Source organism: Trachemys scripta, chromosome 10, assembly GCF_013100865.1.
Source record: "Trachemys scripta elegans isolate TJP31775 chromosome 10, CAS_Tse_1.0, whole genome shotgun sequence".
Taxonomy (NCBI): domain Eukaryota; kingdom Metazoa; phylum Chordata; order Testudines; family Emydidae; genus Trachemys; species Trachemys scripta.
In genome coordinates this window covers 85,620,342-85,639,286 of record NC_048307.1, presented here as the reverse complement: position 1 = coordinate 85,639,286, position 18,945 = coordinate 85,620,342, and the positions used below count along the sequence as shown (strand labels likewise).

The 18,945-nt window shown below is 45.5% G+C and overlaps 1 protein-coding gene across 1 annotated transcript; it reads left to right on the top strand.

Annotated features, from left to right (window-relative positions):
* Nucleotides 1-17,425: 17,425 nt before the first annotated feature.
* On the top strand, nucleotides 17,426-18,588 carry LOC117884397 (cocaine- and amphetamine-regulated transcript protein-like). The gene is made up of 3 exons (XM_034784767.1): nucleotides 17,426-17,572; nucleotides 17,729-17,812; nucleotides 18,254-18,588. Exons 1-3 carry the CDS (start codon nucleotides 17,435-17,437, stop codon nucleotides 18,359-18,361), a joined length of 330 nt encoding a protein of 109 aa, XP_034640658.1. The 5' UTR covers nucleotides 17,426-17,434; the 3' UTR covers nucleotides 18,362-18,588.
* The last annotated feature ends 357 nt before the right edge of the window (nucleotides 18,589-18,945 follow it).

The following is an 18,945-nucleotide window of genomic DNA, read 5'->3' as shown; positions in this document are numbered from 1 at the left end:
CAAATATTATGGAGCGTACAGCACACAGCTATAAGCATAGGAATATTGTCATCGGCCAGGTCCAGCTTCCCATAGAGGCAGCGCCAGCGGGCCTTTAAATGGCCAAAAGCACACTCAACAGTCATTCTGCACTTGCTCAGCCTGTTGTTGAACCGCTCCTTGCTGCTGTCAAGGTGCCCCGTGTACGGCTTCATAAGCCGTGGCATTAAGGGGTAGGCGCTGTCTCCCAGGATCGCAATGGGCATTTCAACTTCCCCTACGGTGATCATCTGGTCCAGGAAGAAAGTCCCTGCTAGCAGCTTCCTCAACAGGCCAGTGTTCCGAAAGATGCGTGCATCATGCTCCTTTCTGGTCTAGCCTGCGTTAATGTCTGTGAAACATCCATGATGATCAACAAGCGCCTGGAGAACCATTGAGAAATACCCCTTCTGATTAATGTACTTGGTGGCTAGGCGATCTGGTGCCAGAATTGGAATATGTGTGCCATCTATCGCCCCTCCGCAGTTAGGGAAGCCCATTTGTGCAAAGCCATCCACAATGTCACGCACGTTGCCCAGAGTCACAGTCTTTCGGAGCAGAAGGCGATTAATGGCCCTGCACACTTCTGTCAAAATGAGTCCAACGGTCGACTTTCCCACTCTGAACTGGTTAGCGACTGATTGGTAGCAGTCTGGAGTAGCCAGCTTCCACAGTGTAATTGCCACGCACTTCTCCAACGGCAGGGCAGCTCTCATTCTCGTGTCCTTTCACCGCAGGACTGGAGTGAGCTCATCACACAGTCCCATGAATGTGGCTTTCCTCATCCAAAAGTTCTGCAGCCATTGCTCGTCATCCCAGATGTGCATCACGATGTGATCCCACCACTCAGTGCTTGTTTCCCAAGTCCAAAAGCAGCATTCCACTGTGGTCAGCACCTCCATGAATCCGACAAGCAATCTTGTATTGTAGCTTGTACGTGTGACAAGATTAATGTCGCACTCCTCTTGCCTTTGTAGTTTAAGGAATAACTCCACTGCCACTCGTGATGTATTGGTCAGAGCGAGCAGCATACTGGTCAACAGTTCGGGATCCCTTCCTGCAGCCCGAAGAGGCAGGGTGCGCAATACACAAATCATTGAAAGATGATGCCAAATGCAGATGGAAGTACAGGGATTGTTGGGATGCCAAGCAGTGTATTACAGGGCATTGGGACAGGACTCAGGATGCCCTGCGACCCCCTATCTTCCCACAACTCTTAGCAGCAGAAGAGGAAGAAATGCTCTGAGGAATAGTGCCCCAGAGTGCAACGCTCCAAATTCCGCTGCAAGTGCCGCAAGTGTGAACACGCTATTGCGTAGGCAGCTGACTGTGTGAACAAACAACAGCTGTTTCCTTTTAGTGCTCTCCTAGAGGTGCTGTAACTTTGCCAGTGTAGACATGCCCTTAGTTTGTTAGCCTGGGTTGGTGGAGTCCACAGATTCTGGAAGGTTTAAGCTTCCCCTACCACTTGGCCCAGCTGAAGTGATTTCAGTTTTAACGGTTGGGTGGTGACTGTGACACTGCATCCCATATTCTTCAGAGTGATATTATGATATGATCATAGCATAATTATGATGTATTTTATGCAAGATAAGTCATGTTAGGTGTCATTGGAAAAGTTATGATTTGCTGAATATGATTATCCTATTTGTATGCATTTATCATTTTGATGTCTGAAATTATGAATATTGACTATGTATCTGTATTCCAAATGTAGTTACACCTGGGAAACACCCACTAGACAAGATGCTTTTAGTCTAGATAGTGGGTGGGGAAGGGCCTATTCAGGGCAATGGGCCATTAGGGAAAAAGCAATAGGCCTTAGGAAAGAAGCTTATTTCCCACCTGGTGATGAGCCTCCCTGAGAACACTCCAAACAGCCTGTGAGTAATGGCTGCTATGACTCTACAAGGACATGTGATCAGACCACATGATGCTGGACTCCATCTTAGGATGTCAGTATTTTTCCACAGACTGGTCTGGGAACCAAGCTTTGAAACAAAGGGTTCCCGATGCAAAAGGTATATAAGGCAGGGAGTGACATCATCTGAGGTTCTTCACGCCCCACACAAGACAACTCCTGGAAACACCTGAGGAACAAAGACTGAACTGGGGGAAGTGCTGGACCCAGGCTAAAGGGATTTCTAGCCTGTGAATCAAATACCTGGGGATTCCAAACTGTAAAGCAAGTGCAGCTTGCCACTTCAGAATCTGCAGCCTGCTTGTATCATCTCTCAGGGTGAGAATCTGCTCTTCATATCCAATCTATTTAGTAAATTAACCTTAGTTTGTGTTTTTTGTTTATTTGCTAGGTAATCTGCTTTGATCTGTTTGCTATCACTTATAATCACTTAAAATCTATCTTTTGTGGTTAATAAACTTGTTTTTGCTTTAACTAAACCAGTGAGTTGGAGTGCAGTGTGTGGGAATCATAGCTCAGGGGCAAAGGCTGTTGCATATTTCTTTCCACGCTGAGGGAGGGGTCGAATGTTATGAGCTTACGCTGTATAGTTCCCTGTGCAACGCAAGATGACATAATTTTGGGTTTATACTCCAGCGGTGTGGAGGTGAGTCTGGAAAGTTGGGAAATTGGCTGCTGTCTGCTGCATGTATTTGAGTGACTTGGGTGAAACTACTCTCTCAGATAGCCTTGTTTTGGTGTGTGGTGCCATCTGCTGTCAGGTTGGGTGATAACAGGGCCTGGGTTAGGCTGGCTGTGTCTCCAAGGAGTGTAAGCAGGGCCAACCCAATTGAGTGGTTAGAGGGGTCCAGCAGTTCCCACAGCTCCCAGACTGCATCCCAGGGGTGACAACCTGTCACTGAGACATATGCATTAGAGTTTTTTATGAAAACTACCATTCTCTCTGCAGACTTAAGCTCCTCAGTCCTTCAGCTGGAACCCACCTCAGCCCAGCACCTTATCTCAAAGCTACCTCTGTACTAAATTTGCTCAATAGAGTTTACAGCATATAGGATTTTTAAAAAAATCCTTATAATTACAGAAATAACCCCAGCATTCATTAAAACAAAACTTCTTTCTCTAACACTTGCCTGGTCCCCTTATCACCTAACTATGCCTGACTCAATTCCTGTTCAGAGTGACCCTTTGCCATATTTGGTGCAGATCTCTCATCCCTTTCTTTCCTAATAGAGTCAGCAGTATTTTATTGCCCCCAAACTCAAAACTTAACTATATTTTAACCCAAATGCTCCAAACTGTCACATAACTGAAATGCAGACTAGCACAGTCTGTAATTTCCCCTTGCTCACCAACAGATGCCAGTAGAGAGCTCCCTCCTCAATAAAGCCTTTGTCCCTCTGGAGTTCTCAAGCAGCTCTGGGCTGCTCTTCTCTCTATTCACCAAGAGATGTCGATAATGAACCGCCGCTTCTGGCCACAAAGGTTCTGGCCTACAATAACAAACATTCCTTTCTGTATTGCTGCACTTAAGGGTAGGAACCTCCAGGAAAGGTGAAACAGCCTGGAACAGCTGTCTTCCTTCCACCCTTATTCAAGACAAGAGGAAACTGAGTTTGGAAAGACTACCTCTGCCAGTTTCTCCTTTTTGGAGTGGGGATGAGGAGAACTGAGATGTGATAATTCTTTACTTATTTTAACTAGGGTACAGAGAAGAATAGGCCACAAGAAGCCATCCCTATTTCTCTGATGCCTTCAACGGGGGAGCAGGCAGGGCGATCCAGTAACAAGGACTACAATGCATGTATTATGGAAGAAAGAAGGGACCATGAAATACAATGTGTTAGTGGGGAGGAGTGTATTGTGGAGGTGAGTGTATTATGGTAGTGGAGTCTACATGGATGTTGAGTGTCTTATGGAGGAGTACATGCTGCAGTGCCTGGGTATCAAGCAGGGAGTGGCTGAATATCTTAGAGCAGGTATGGAGGATGACGAAAATACATAGGGATACGGTGTACCACCCATCTGAGTACAGCTAGTCGTGTTCACCTTCAGCCCCTAACTAAAACCTCTCCAGCGCATCATCAGAGATCTACAACCTATCCTGAAAGATGATCATTTACTCTCACAGATCTTGGGAGACAGACCTGTCCTCGCTTACAGACAACCCCCCAACCTAAAGCAAATACTCACCAGCAACCACACATCACTGAACAAAACCACTGACCCAGGAACCTATACTGGTAACAAAGCGTGATGCCAACTCTGTCCACATATCTATTCAAGTGACATCATCATAGGATCTAATCACATCAGCCATACCATCAGGGGCTCGTTCACCTGCACATCTACCAATGTGATATATGCCATCATGTCCCAGCAATGCCCCTCTGCCATGTACATTGTCCGGTTTGGCCAGTCTCTATGCAAAAGAATTAATGGACACAAATCTGACATCAGGAATCATAATACTCAAAAACCAGTGGGAGAACACTTTAACCTGTCTGGTCATTCTATGACAGACCTGCGGGTGGCTATATTACAACAGAAAAACTTCAAAAACAGACTCCAAGGAGAGACTGCTGAGCTGGAATTGATATGCAAACTAGACACAATCAACTCAGGATTGAATAAGGACTGGTAATGGCTGAGCCATTACAAACATTGAATCTATCTCCCCTTGTAAGTATTCTCACACTTCTTATCAAACTGTCTGTACTGGGCTATCTTGATTATCACTTCAAAAAAATTTTTTCCTCTTACTTAATTGGCCTCTCAGAGTTGGTAAGACAACTCCCACCTGTTTATGCTCTCTGTATGTGTGTGTACATACACATACACACACACATCTCCTCAATATTTATTCCACTCTATATGCATCTAAGAAGTGGGCTGTAGTCCACGAAAGCTTATGCTCTAATAAATTTGTTAGTCTCTAAGGTGCCACAAGTACTCCTGTTCTTTTTGTGGCACCTTAGAGACTAACAAATTTATTTGAGCATAAGCTTTCATGGGCTACAGCCCACTTCTTCGGATGCATAGAATGGAACACACAGAAAGAAGATACGTATACATACAGAGAACATGAAAAGGTGGAAGTAGCCATACCAACTGTAAGAGGCCAATCAATTGAGATGAGCTATCATCAGCAGGAGGAAAAAAAAAAACTTTGAAGTGATAATCGAGATGACCCATAGAAGGTGTGAGGATACTTAACATGGGGAAATAGATTCAATCAGTGTAATGACCCAACCATTCCCAGTCTCTGTTTAGACCTAAGTTAATTGTATCTAATTTGCATATTAATTCAAGTTCAGCAGTCTCTTTGGAGTCTGTTTTTGAAGATTTTTTCTTGCAAAATTGCCACCTTCAAGTCTGTCACTGTGTGGTTAGAGAAGTTGAAGTGTTCTCCCACTGGTTTTTGAATATTATGATTCCTGATGTCAGATTTGTGTCCATTTATTCTTTTGCTTAGAGACTGTCCGGTTCGGCCAATGTATATGGCAGAGGGGCATTGCTGGCACATGATGGCATATATCACATTGGTAGATGTGCAGGTGAACGAGCCCCCTGATGGCGTGGCTGATGTGGTTAGGTCCTATGATGGTGTCACTTGAATAGATATGTGGACAGAGTTGGCATCGGGCTTTGTTACAAGGATAGGTTTCTGGGTTAGTGTTTATGTTGTATGGTGTGAGGCTGCTGGTGAGTATTTGCTTCAGATTGGGGGGCTGTCTGTAAGCAAGGACTGGTCTGTCTCCCAAGATCTGTGAGAGTGAGGGATCATCTTTCAGGATAGCTTGTAGATCTTTGATGATGCGCTGGAGAGGTTTTAGTTGGGGGGCTGAAGGTGACGGCTAGTGGCGTTCTGTTATTTTCTTTGTTGGGCCTGTCCTGTAGTAGGTGACTTCTGGGTACTCTTCTGGCTCTGTCAATCTGTTTTTTCACTTCAGCAGGTGGGTATTGTAGTTTTAAGAATGCTTGATAGAGATCTTGTAGGTGTTTGTCTCTGTCTGAGGGATTGGAGCAAATGCGGTTGTATCTTAGAGCTTGGCTGTAGACAATGGATCGTGTGGTGTGTCCTGGATGGAAGCTGGAGGCATGTAGGTAAGTATAACGGTCAGTAGGTTTCCGGTATAAGGTGGGGTTTATGTGACCATCGCTTATTAGCACAGTAGTGTCTAGGAAATGGACCGCTTGTGTGGATTGCTCTAGGCTGAGGTTGATGGTGGGATGGAGGTCTCACTGCCAGTGTCACTAGAGCTACTCCAGGCTCAGAGGGCACCGAGGCCTTGCGACCAGAGTCAACAGAGATACTCTGGGTTCGCAGGACAGAAAGGCCTAGTGGCCAGCATCAACAGAGATACCCTGAGTTCACAGGGCAGTAAGACCTACTGGCCAGAGTCAATAGAATAGCCCCCCGGGGCGGGGATGTATGGCCTACTGGCCAGTTGCTGTGTGTGGGCCGCCACCCTGGAGCGGGAGAGGGTAACAGTCAGGATACGGGGACCCGGCCTCCCTACTCCACTGGTTCCCAGCCCAGGGCCTTGTCAGTGGCAAGTGTGCACCACCACTGGGTCAGCAGGGATCTGTCCACAACACGCTGACCATCATCAGGACAATGGCTAGTCCCCCCCCGGGCTACTTCCTACTGTGATGCTCGTAGTGGCGGTCCGTGTGTCTTCGTGGTCTCCATGTTCCTCGGCCAGTGCCAATTCCCTGTGGCTCAGACCTCCCTGGGGCATACACAGGTAGCTGGGCATCTGCTTGAGTCTCGGTGCCTCTGGCTTCCATGGTCCAAGGCTCCAGTGATTCCTGGGCAGGAGCTGGCAAAGAGCATCCTTCCTCTCCGGTGATCAGCCCAGACTGAGCTGGGTTGCTTCCTCTTATACTGGTGCTACACCTGGAGCATGCCCAGTAGGGACGTGGGGGCATGGCTTCTTCTGCCCACAGTGAGGAGTTAACCCTTTCCTGTCCAGTGTGGCATGAGTTCACCCTATCACATCGTGTCACCAGGCACATGGGAAGCGCCTGAACTACAAGCTGGGGGAGGCTAGCCCCCACCCCCACCCCACCCCTTCTGGCCGAGGCCCCGCCCCTTCTGCCCCCCACTGGAGCCAAGTCCTTCTTTCTGCACTACCCACCCCCCCAACGGAGCCCAGCGCCACCCCCCGCAACACCACAGCCACCAGCCCTGTTCCACGTCTAGGCCCCAAAGTAGCACCAGAAGGGCTGGCGGCGTGTGGCCCCAGCCTCCCTAGCCCAAGAGGGCAAGCAGCCAACGACTGCAGCCTCCCCAGCTCCTGAGCACAGGAAGGAACATGGCCCCAGCCCCAGCAGAGCACTGGGGGTTTGGAGCTGGAAGACTGGAGCTGCGCGCTGCCGCAGGGAGTGATCACGGCAGGAGGTGGGGTCACACCTGGCTGTTTGGGGAGGCAAAGCCTCCCCCAACCTATGCAACCTGCCACCCATGACCGGGCATCAACACTAAACCTCAAATCTACATCAATAATGAAGCTCTGGACAACGTGGATCACTTCTGCTATCTTACTCAACTCTAACCAGCTCACTTAGCTTTGACAGAGAACTTGGATGTGAGAATTGGAAAAACCTCTGTCACCTTTGGTAAATTTACCCTATGTGTCTGGAATAACAAGCTGCTAACCCGGAACACAAAGGTGTCCATTTATCAAGGTTGTGCCCTCAATATCCTCCTTTACAGCTATGAAAGATGGGTCACTTACTCCAAACAGGAGTGGAGATTGAACAGCTTCCACCTTCACTGTCTCAGAAAAATCCTTGGAGTCACTTGGGACCAACGGATCACTAACAATGAGATCCTTGAGAGAACTGGCATACATCTATGCAGACTACACTGGATGCTTGCAGCTTTCGCTAGCTGAGACATATGGAGTATATGCCTCAAGATCATCTGCTAAAGGCTGTGCTTTATGGCCAATTCAAAAACTGCCAGTGACACCGAGGAAGGCCAAAGCTCTGATAAAGTGACAAGGTCAAGCAAGGTCTCAAGAAATTCAGTATTCCCACTGACAACTAGGAGAAATGTGCCCACAACCTCTCAGTCTGGAGAAGACAGATTAAGATGGGTGCAGTCATGCAGAGAGCCATCAGAGAGCCCAGGCTGAGGCCCAAAGGCGAGCCAGAACACAGAGTGTGCTCCAGGAGTAGGGAAATGCAGAGGAATGAATGAGGAGAGAAACAGAAGAAGATAAGTGAGAAAGATAAACAAATGTGGCGGCCCTAAAGGGAAGTAGATTTTCCCACTGAGCAATGCTGAAAGAAACAATAAGGCACTTATAAAAGTAATAAATAATGATAATAACTAATGGCCAGATTTTCAAAAAGCTCAGCACCTAGCAGCTCCTTTCAAAAACTCTTTTGAAAATGTGACTCTGAACACTGTTAGGTCCTGTCTCTGTGGTCACTGAACAATTATACAAATTCAAGAAGTTCATGGGATTTGGATTTTTTTTTTTTTTACAGCATTCATATCAAAAGTGAAATGTAGATGTACTGCACTGATGTAACAATAAGGCTTGCACTTGAGCATCTTATCCTGGTTTCAAAATAGGGGAGCCACAAAAATCCCTAATGTAGACAAACCCTGTAATCCACATCCTTCCTCTCCTCCCTGGTAGATGTAGTGTACGTCACTTGTCTGTCAACTCTATCATTCAGATGATGGTCTCTTTGGGGCAGAGACTTGTGAAAAAATTAGTATATTAGTGGATGATACAGAATAACAAAGAAGTACCAGGGTCACATTAAAGCCATCCTCACTAGAGAGTGCATTGAAAAACTGAGATGTAAAATTTTGATAAACAAAAATGAATCAGGATTTTTGCACTAGTCCTTCTTGTAACTTATTTCCCCCTTTTTCCCTTCCCCCCATCTCTCCTATTCTCTTAACTCTCTGTCCCCATCCGTCAGCCCACACCTGTCCTCATCCCTCTTGCTCTCATCCTAAAATCACCTTCTTTCTTCCCAGCACAAATGTCTTTCATGCTATATCCTACATGTTTGTTTCTTCTATATCTGTGTATAATTATTTTGTTTCTCTGCTGCCCCAGCCTCTTCTAAGAAAAGCAATAGTGTAAATATAGCATATGGCTCATTGCAAGTGACTTGAGCTGCACCTGGGGTTTCAGTCAGGGAGCTGGTTACATTAAGAGGCAGAAGCACCACAGCCTATGTCATAATCACCCCCTTTTTGGGCACACACCTTGTTTAGCACCAATGTCTCTGGGTCACTAGTACAGCCCTTGTACACCTTTAATCTTCCTCTCAGGACACTTGAATGATGGCCCTCCAGTCCTCTTCAAAATCCACCAATGGACTTTGCCTCCAACTTCTGTGTTTTATTTAACAAAATTACACATAACACAACAATAGTCCTCCTGCTTCTTATTCCAAGAGGAAAAGCCTAATCTTATAAGAGCCCAGCAGTGCTTTCCTGATCAGAGTCTAACTCTCTGACCCTCAATCCTGAACCCTCTCTCCTCAGGAGCCAACCTACAACCCTTCAAATTCAACTCCTCCAAAGTGCCAAACAAGCAGTCTGGGTGGCGCTTCCATCCAGGAGTCTAAGTTGCTACATCCAGTGGCATGTTCTTTTTAGTCTTTGTCCAAAGACACAACTCATAATACAATTTCACTTAGCAGTGGTTTTGTCTTGGGGTTTGTTTGGGGTTTGGGTTTTTTTTGTTTTCCCTGATGGGAGCTTAGGCAGGAAGGCTATGACAGATACAGAGGCAGCAGTGGTAGTGATGCAAGAAATGGCAGAGACAATGAAGATTACCAGATTTGGAAGTTGTGGATTGTACATTATCTTAGGGCAGGTACCTCAAAAGAGCTTCATTTGTATAAAGTGCTACCTGATAGAGCTGATGGAAGAGAAGATCCGAGATTTGGAGATGCAGGTGGAAACTATGGTTGAGTTTTGAAGGGGATTTGAGCAGATGATGGAAGAAAGTCAAGAGCAGGCTGAAGGGAAAAGGCAAGATTTGCAGAAGCAAGCTGGACTGGAGAACTGTGAGGGTAGACTGCTGGGTAAGGAAAGTGGCCAGTGGATGCATGTGACTATGAGAACAAGGCAGAGGAGCCTGGCTAGTGAAGGAGAAACAGAGCTCAGGAACAGGTTTGCTGAGTTGGAAAATGAAGAAGGGGCACAGCAGGCAGTAACATAAGGTGGGAGAGCTCAGAAGAGAAGAGTGGCTAGTCCTACAAGAAGAGGAGAAGAGTCAATGGAGATAGCCAGAGTTCAGAGCCCCAGGAGAAGAGAGGATGACTTGCAGAAGATTGCAAGAGAGAACAAAAGACAAGAGGACTTGCAGCCAGAAGGAACGGGAAGAAGGCCAGAGAATCACACCAACACCAGGAAGAGGCAGGTCTCCCTGATTGGGGACTCCTGACTAAGAAGAACAGATGGGCCTATCACCAGAGCTGATCCAGAGAACAGAGGGGTGTGCTGTCTGACAGGAGCTAAGATACAGGCTGTGGATCTGAGGCTGAAGAGGATCCCAATGGGAGCAGGAAAGAATGCACTGATTGTCCTTCATGTGGGAACAAATGATACTGCTAGATTCCCTCTGTAACACATCAAAGGAAACTGTCAGGTTGGGGAAGATGCTTTAAAAAATGGAGGCTCAGGTGATCTTCATTGGGATTCTATCTGTTCTAGAGGAGGAGAATTAAGGCAAGACAAGATTATGATGATCAACAGATGGCTCAGGTAGTGGTGCTATAAGTAGGGCTTTGAGATATTCGACTACTGGGAGGCATTCATGGACAGAGGACAGATGGACTCCATGTAAGTAGAAAGGGAAATAGACTTCTGCAATGGAGATTTGCACAACTGATCAAAAGAGCTTTAAACTAGGAGGTCGGGGGTGACAGTTGGGAGATGCTCATGTAGTGTCCATGCCTGGTTCTAATATTGAACAGGAGGAAAATCAAGACAGTGAGAATGCAGCAATGGAGAAAGGAACAGCAGTGGAAAGGCAAATGGGGGGGAGGGATAGCTCAGTGGTTTGAACATTGGCCTACTAAACCCAGGGTTGTGAGTTCAATCCTTGAGGGGGGGCACTTAAGGATCTGGGGAAAAATCAGTACCTGGTCCTGTTAGTGAAGGCAGGGGGCTGGACTCAATGACCTTTCAGGGTCCCTCCCAGTTCTATGAGAGAGGTATATCTCCATATTAAAAAAAATAGACATTAAAGGAAAAGAAAGAATGTCAAGTCAGCAGTAGAATGACTGTACCTTTTTAATGAAATAAATACTACTGGGGATTGTGTAATTATGGGCAACTTTAACTTCTCAGATATAGATTGGAGGCAAGTGATACTAATAATAGTAGGGCCCAGATTTTCCTGGATTTGATAGCTGACAGATTTCTGCACCAAACAGTCACTGAACCTACAAGAGGTAATGCCATTTTAGATTTGGTATTGGTGAGTAGTGAGGCCCTCTTAGAAGAGCTGGTTGTAGGGGACAAACTTGGTTTGAGTGATCATGAGTTAATTCAGTTAAAACTAAATGGAAGGATAAACAAAAATAGATCTGGAACTAGGGTCCTTGATTTCAAAAGGGCAAACTTTAAAAAAGTAAGGGAATTAGTTAGGAAAGTCGACTGAACTGAAGAACTCAAGGATCTGAATATGGAGGAGGCTTGGAATTACTTTAAGTCAAAGTTGCAGAAACAATCTGAAGCCTGCATCACAAGCAAGGGGAAAAAATCAATAAGCTGGATGAGCAAGCATCTGAAACAAGTGATTAAGAGAAAGCCTGAAAGGAATGGAAGATGGGATGGATCAGCAAGGAAAGTTATCTCTTGGAGGTCAGAAAGTTTAGGGTTAGGGTTAGGGTTGTCAGGGATCCAGCGGGTAGTGTAGACATACCCAAAGTTCTAGTCTCTTAAGGCTCAGAGATTTAGTGGAAGGAACTGTGATTATTGAGGGCTGCACAATGTCTCACAATCACAGCTGCCACAAGGTGTTCATGAGATGTTTTCTCAAAGATTCCTGAAGCTCAGCCCAAGTGTGATTATGCAGATACAACACTCTTGAAAAACCACAGTTACTGGAAGATACTTTCCCCCTGCAAGACTCCTTTTAACTCTCTCTTTCCCAATTATAAAATATTGTAGATGCGTCCCAGCATGGTGAAGTAGTTAGAGATTTGAATTTCTGATAAACTTTTTATTTGAAATATTTTTAAAAGTATAAATCCAATACATAATTTGTGAGAAGATGGCATCTAAAGATTGGGTAGAGAATGTATTATTTTTTTTCATCTTTTGGTCCCTGTAGTCAGTAGTAATAGGAGCTTGTTATCAATGTTAGACTTACAGATATTGTTTCTGCTTGCTATGAGAAATGTCAGCCTATTAATTGCTTATCTGCAATGTTCCTCCAATGGAAGCTGTAATTAACCTTTTCATTTTATGTCTGACTCATCTGCTCTTTAAAACAATAATAAACATTGGAGAATGTTGCAGGGCTTTGGTGTTTTCCTATATAACAATGCCCATATGTGCTATTTCCTTTCTCCATCTGCCCCTGGCTTTTCTGATCACACTCCAACACAAGAGACTGGAGCAAGTTGCATCATGTCAGCCTCTGGGCTGTGTCAATATGACATAAAAGTAGATAGGGAGGAAATGTCCCTTGTATGTTTCTTTTATTTTCATTGTGTTTATTACTGAATTCTTCCCTTCTCCCAGCATCGTATCTCCTCCTTTCAACTCTTTGCCTTGTTGTCTTTACTTGACAATTTATCTAATGTTGTTCAGCCTTCTGCATGCCCTAAAACTGAATTAGGGAGAGTGAGCTCAGACATGTCTTTATATGTGTCTGATGTGCTCAGAGTAAAATCCCAAGCAGGTGAGTTATGCTCACAACTAGATACTGTGGTGCTTTAGAAATACAATACAGAGAGAAAAAAGGCCAGCAGGGTACTTCCTACCTTATTTTAAAATCTCCTTACTAAAGGAGAATCTGCCATCCTCCAAGGCTAGGGATGCACTGGGTCATTAAAAAAACAAACAAAATGGCAATGGGAGATATCCCTGAATGGGAAAGGGAGTAAAAGATAAATGGGACTTGTATTAAGCAGTTCATATTTCCACTGGAAATACTGACATGAGGTTAGAATAGTGTGGGATATCTAACAAGATATGAGCTTAGTAGTGATATGGTGGCCAATAGCTTGCATGACCTTCTCATAAGCAAACTAGGGAAATACATCCTAGATGGAGCTACTATAAGGTGGGTGCATAATTGGTTGAAAAACAATTCTCAGACAGTAGTTATCCGTGGTTCATAATCAAGCTGGAAGGGCATATTGAGTGGAATCCTGCAGGGATCCGTTCTAGGACTGGTTCTGTGCAATATGTTCATCAATAATTTACATAATGGCATAGAGAGTATACTTATAAAGTTTGCTGGCGATACCAAGCTGGGAGGGGTTGCAAGAGCTCTGGAGGATAGGATTAAAATTCAAAATGATCTGGACAAACTGGAAAAATAGTTTGAAGTAAATAGGATCAAATTCAATAAGGACAAATGCAAAGTACTCCACTTAGGAAGGAACAATCAGTTGCACACATACAAAATGGGAAATGACCACCTAGGAAGGAGTACCGCAGAAAGGATCTGGGGGTCATAGTGGATCACAAGTTACATACGAGTCAACAGTGTAACACTGTTGCAAAAAAAATCCCACATAATTCTGGGATGTATTAGCAGGAGTGTTATAAGCAAGACACAAGAAGTAATTCTTCCACTTTATTCCGTGCTGATTAGGCCTCAACTGGAGTATTGTGTCCACATTTCAAGAAAGATGTGAACAAACTGGAGAAAGTCCAGAGAAGAGAAACAAAAATGATTAACGATCTAGAAAACATGACCTATGAGGGAAAATTGAAAAAACTGGGTTTGTTTAGTGTGGAGAAGAAAAGACAGAGGGGACATGATAAGAGTTTTCAAGTACATAAAAGGTTGTTACAAGGAGGAGGGAGAAAATTTGTTCTCTTTAACCTCTGAGGATAGGACAAGAAGCAATGGACTTACATTGCAGCAAGGGAGGTTTAGGTTGGACATTAGGAAAAACTTCTTAACTGTCAGGGTAGTTAAGCACTGGAATAAATTGCCTAGGGAGGTTGTGGAATCTCTATCACTGGACATTTTTAAGAACGGGTTAGAAAACACCTGTCAGGGATGGTCTAGATAATACTTAGTCCTAACATGAGTGCAGGGGACTCTCAAAGTCCCTGCCAGTCTTATGATTCTATCCCCAGACCCTCAATTACTAATATCTACAGCTCTGTCCTGGGCTAGCTTTCAATTGTTTCTAGACCCCGGTATGGCACCATGCTCCCATGGCTTCCTCCCTGAAGACTCTTTGCCTTTGGTGGCCAGTCTCTGACCCCAGCTCTCCAGCTGAGTCACTCTTCACATTGGTCTCCTTCTGGGGGTGTATCAGAGTTCACAAATACTGACCCTCGTCAGAGTCTTCAGCCCCTTTCTCTGGGCCTGCTACCCTCCCTTCTCTGACATTAGGCCACTCTGCCTGTGGCCAGTGGTAGTGGGAGCCCAGAACCCCCCCACTACTCTGAGCCCCAACCCAGGGACCCTATGAATAGCCACTGCTACTGTTTCCTGGGCCACTTCCCAAGCAGCCCCTTCACCTTTGACCTTACCTCAGAGTTCTTCCAGCTTAAGTCCCAGCAACCAGCCAGGATCTCCTTCTTGCTGCATCTTCTTCAGCCAGCCAGGAGCACCACCCTTACTTCTCTAGCTCCAGGCAGCAACTAAAGTTTTCTAGTCCTGCAGACCCTTTTATATGAGCCTGCTAGGCGCAGATTGTATGCTTCCCTGAAGCCTCTGGATGCTCCCTTGCAGCTCCTTTCTATGCCGCCCAGAATACACACCTCTACTGCTCTCTTTTTGGGGCAGGGTGTGGTAGGCTCTAGCAGGGGACCTCGGGGCCTGGTACACCCTTGTCACACACACCATTCATGATTTTATAGACCTCTATCATATCCCCTCTTAGTTGTCTTTTTTCTAAGTTGAACAGCCCTAATCTTTTTAGTCTCTTCTTGTATGGAAGCCATTCCATACCCTGGATCATTTTTTGTTGCCCTTCTCTGAATCTTTTCCAGTTCCACTATATCTTTTTTCAGATGGGGCCACCAGAAATGAACACAGTATTCAAGGTATAGGCACACCGTGGATTTATATAGTGGCATTATAATTTCTGTCTTATTTTCTATCCCTTTCCTAATAGTTCCTACCGTTCTGTTAGCCTTTTTTACAATTGCAGTGCCCTGAGCTGAAGTTTTCACTCCAGTGACTCTTTTTTCCAAACTCTAATTCCAATTAAGAGAGTTGAAACGATTTTAAAAATATAGCAAATAATCATTTTTGTCAAGAGACAATGTTGATAAACAAAAAGTTGGTCCAATAAGTGTCCAAGATACCAGCCTGGGACTGTCTTCCCCAAAACTGCAGGGGGCCTTAATGTTTTGTTTTTACAAATAATCCCCACATTCTGAGTTTAGGACTAATCTGTTCTTCCTGGGAAAAGCTCATCCACACATAAAATAGTAAATTAACTTCCAAATTGCAATTCTTTCTAAACTGCACATTTACTGCCCAAGGAGTCACTGCATTTGTGTCAATTAACTGAATGTTTGATACTCAGTGGGCTATCACTATGCATTATAAATCTTAACAGTAATACTCAGTGGGATGCTGGACAACCCTTGGATCTTGGATGTAGGCCAGGGTGGTGAAACCCTGCAACACACCAAGCAGCAGTGTATTTGTAATTCTCAATAGCCAGTGTTTGTTTAATCAGATTAATAAGAAAAAAAAATATAGCAATAGAGGATCAACCCAAACCAGATGAGGAAGAGAAATTACCTCTCTGTTATCTGCTCAATTTTAAACACTTTGCAATTGTCAGTTCAGGTCTTAGATCAACTTCAAGTTCCCATGAAAAATCAGACACATCACAAAAAAAAATCAGTGTTGAATATAAAGAAAGGAAAAACTGAGAGGTAGCATCTCACTAACATGTCTGTTAAGACAACTGGCTTCTTCCCCAGTGCCTACAATATGTGTATATTTATTCATGAAAAAAAGTTACTCCCACCTCTGGATTTTCCTGTATGTCCATCTTCTCTGTCTCTGTGTTTTCGACTGTAAGCTTTTTGAGGTCAGAGACTGTCTATTTTTGTGTAGAATATAGTGTAGATCACACTTCTGGCACTAAATACTGTATTGAAATTACAGTGTTGTCTGGTAAATTATTTCAACCAGTAACAATGTGTAATGGCAGTATTTCAGTTCCTAGTCAAGGAGATACTTTCCTTAATGTATCAATCCCTTACCCTCTCTTCTAGAATAGAAAATCTAGGCAAAGACACTAACAAATAAGGTTCCAAACAGCAGCTTTCTTCAAAATAAGTGGAGCTCAGCCCTGCACAGAGTGCCAACACAAGGACAAGGCACCACTTCAGTCCCACATAAGTCCCCAAAATATGACTTAAGTAGAACTGAAGCAGTGCCTAGGCCTTGGTGGGTGGCCCACAGCACAGGGTGAATTTCACTTATTATCAGCTTTGCCTTCTATGCTTATGAATAACTGCAGAATAAGAAACCAGTGTTACCTGTGGAGTAGTCTGCATGGCTTGCAGGATCCTGCTCTGCACAGATTAACTATGTTGGTCTCTCTGTAACCCAACAGGTGCCTGAGGGGTCCTTCTCTCTGATGGGAGGGGCTGTTGGTGCTTGTACAGGTCAGTTTCTGACCCCCTGGATTTCCTTTAGAAAATGAAAATAAAAAATCTGAAGTTAATTTGAGCTCAATATGAAAACAAGGCAGATTTGTCTGAGCTGCCTTAGCCTCATCTGCTGTGTGCCCCCGCTCCCCCCCCCCCAGTGAAATCCTAGCCACACTGAATGCAGTGACAAAACTCCCATTGACTGTAACCGGCTCCGCATTTTACCTGGGTTTGTAAGAGCCCTGTAGCAGAGTCAGAGCTTCTCTCACAGCGACTGACACTTACCTGGTGGAAAGCAGCAGCAGCTGCCCCATTATTGATACAATGAGAGTCAGGCCGCCCCTGGCTCTAAAACCCAGGCAGCGATTGTGCTTCCCTGTCCTGCCCAACGTGTGAACGCACTGACTCCAGCCCTTGGACCCTCGCACCCTGCAGAGGGTGAAAGCAAGACCGGGGTCTCACACTAGGACTGAGCCCGGTGCGGCCGGAGTTTTCCACCGGGCACCCTTTGACTTGCCATCCACGGCGGGGTGCCCAGGCCCGCGGGACTAGAAGCGACTAGTGCCGCCTCCCTCCGAGCTCTCTGGCGGTTCTCAGGACAGCGCCCACCTGGGCGTCACTGCGGGGAGGAGTCGGAGAGGAGTCACAGAGCGGAGCCGGCACAACCCGAGTTTGGACGCAGCTACAGCACCATGGACAGCCCCAGGTGGCTGCTGCTCGCCGCCGGCTGCTGGCTGCTGCTGCTGCCGCCCGGGGACTGGGGGCTGGAGACCAGGGCACTCCGCAGCTTTTACCCCCAGGAGCGCCCTCCATCCAGCGAGAAGGAGCTGGTGAGTGCCAGCACGAGGGGGCGGGCAGGGCTGACCGACATACCAAGACCAGCTTGGTAGGAGGCAGGAGGGGCTGGGGCCGGCAGCACCCGGTGGGGAGGGGTCGATGGGGTCCTGCCTGCTCCGAACCCACCAGAACCCTCTTGTGTTTTGCAGCTCGGGGCTTTGCAGGAGGCTCTGGAGAAGCTGCAGAAAAAGCGGATTCCACCCTGGGGCAAGAAACTGGGGCAAGTGCCAGCGGTAAGGCTCCTTCAGACAATGTATTCTGTAGCCCCGAGCAGGTCAGTCTGTGCTCCCTTGAGCGCTTCTCCCTTGGCACCCTCCTTCTAGACTCAGGGAAGCCGGCACTCCTAGGGCGGTTCCTATCCTGAGTGCAGCTCTGCTGCTCTCTCCGCTTTCTTACAGCGGATTAGCTCACTTCCTATTACTGAAAGCAGGCTTTGGGGCATGGCCACTGAACGCTCTTCTCATCCCCACAGCAGAGTCCTTCAGCACAAGAGTCAAACCATGGGGAAGAAAGGTTCTGGCGTCCACATATGATGAGTTCTAAATATCTAGATGACAAAGACAGATATTGGGGAGGGTGAATTGTGCTGAGGCCAAAGAGCGGAAAGGGGCATTTTCACCAACACTAAACTTGAGTCACTAAAGAAACTTTCTTGCCTTTCTACCCTGCTGCAGTGCGACGTGGGGGAGCTATGCGCCGTCAGAAAAGCCTCCCGAATTGGAAAGCTGTGCAACTGCCCCAGAGGCGCCACCTGCAACTTTTTCCTGCTGAAATGCTTGTAAACCTCAATACCTCCAAGAGCTAAGATAACAAAAGAAACCAAATCCTGTTGAACTGTGCTTGACACGCACTGCTTTGTCTTTGTTGTTGTGTTTTTTTCTATGTAGTCAATAATCTACCCATGTAAAATACTTATCTCCTTTGTAAAATATTTCTTCTCCCTCTGTATTTGTCCTCAGATTAGGAATGAAGACCACAGAGGTAAGGCTTCACAACACTTATTAAAGATCAAAACATAATAATTTAACTGAAAATTAAGATTTTTTTCATAGATCTTCATAGATTAATCCAAATATTTAACAGAATTAACTCAATGTAATCATGTAACGTAATAGGATGGCAACATACACTTACATACCAATTATAATAGGGGGGCAGTAACAAATCCTATATTTACATTGCTTAGCACTTTCTATTATAATTTTTTCTTACAATTTTTGGAAGAGCTGTAGTGCCTCCATTATTTTCAGCAAGAACTTGAAACTTGGCAGGGGTGCTGTTAAAATGCATTAGGCTTATATACAACCATGCAGAGTTAGGGTTCCACAGGTAACTTTAATTCTGGTACACCTCTACCCCGATATAA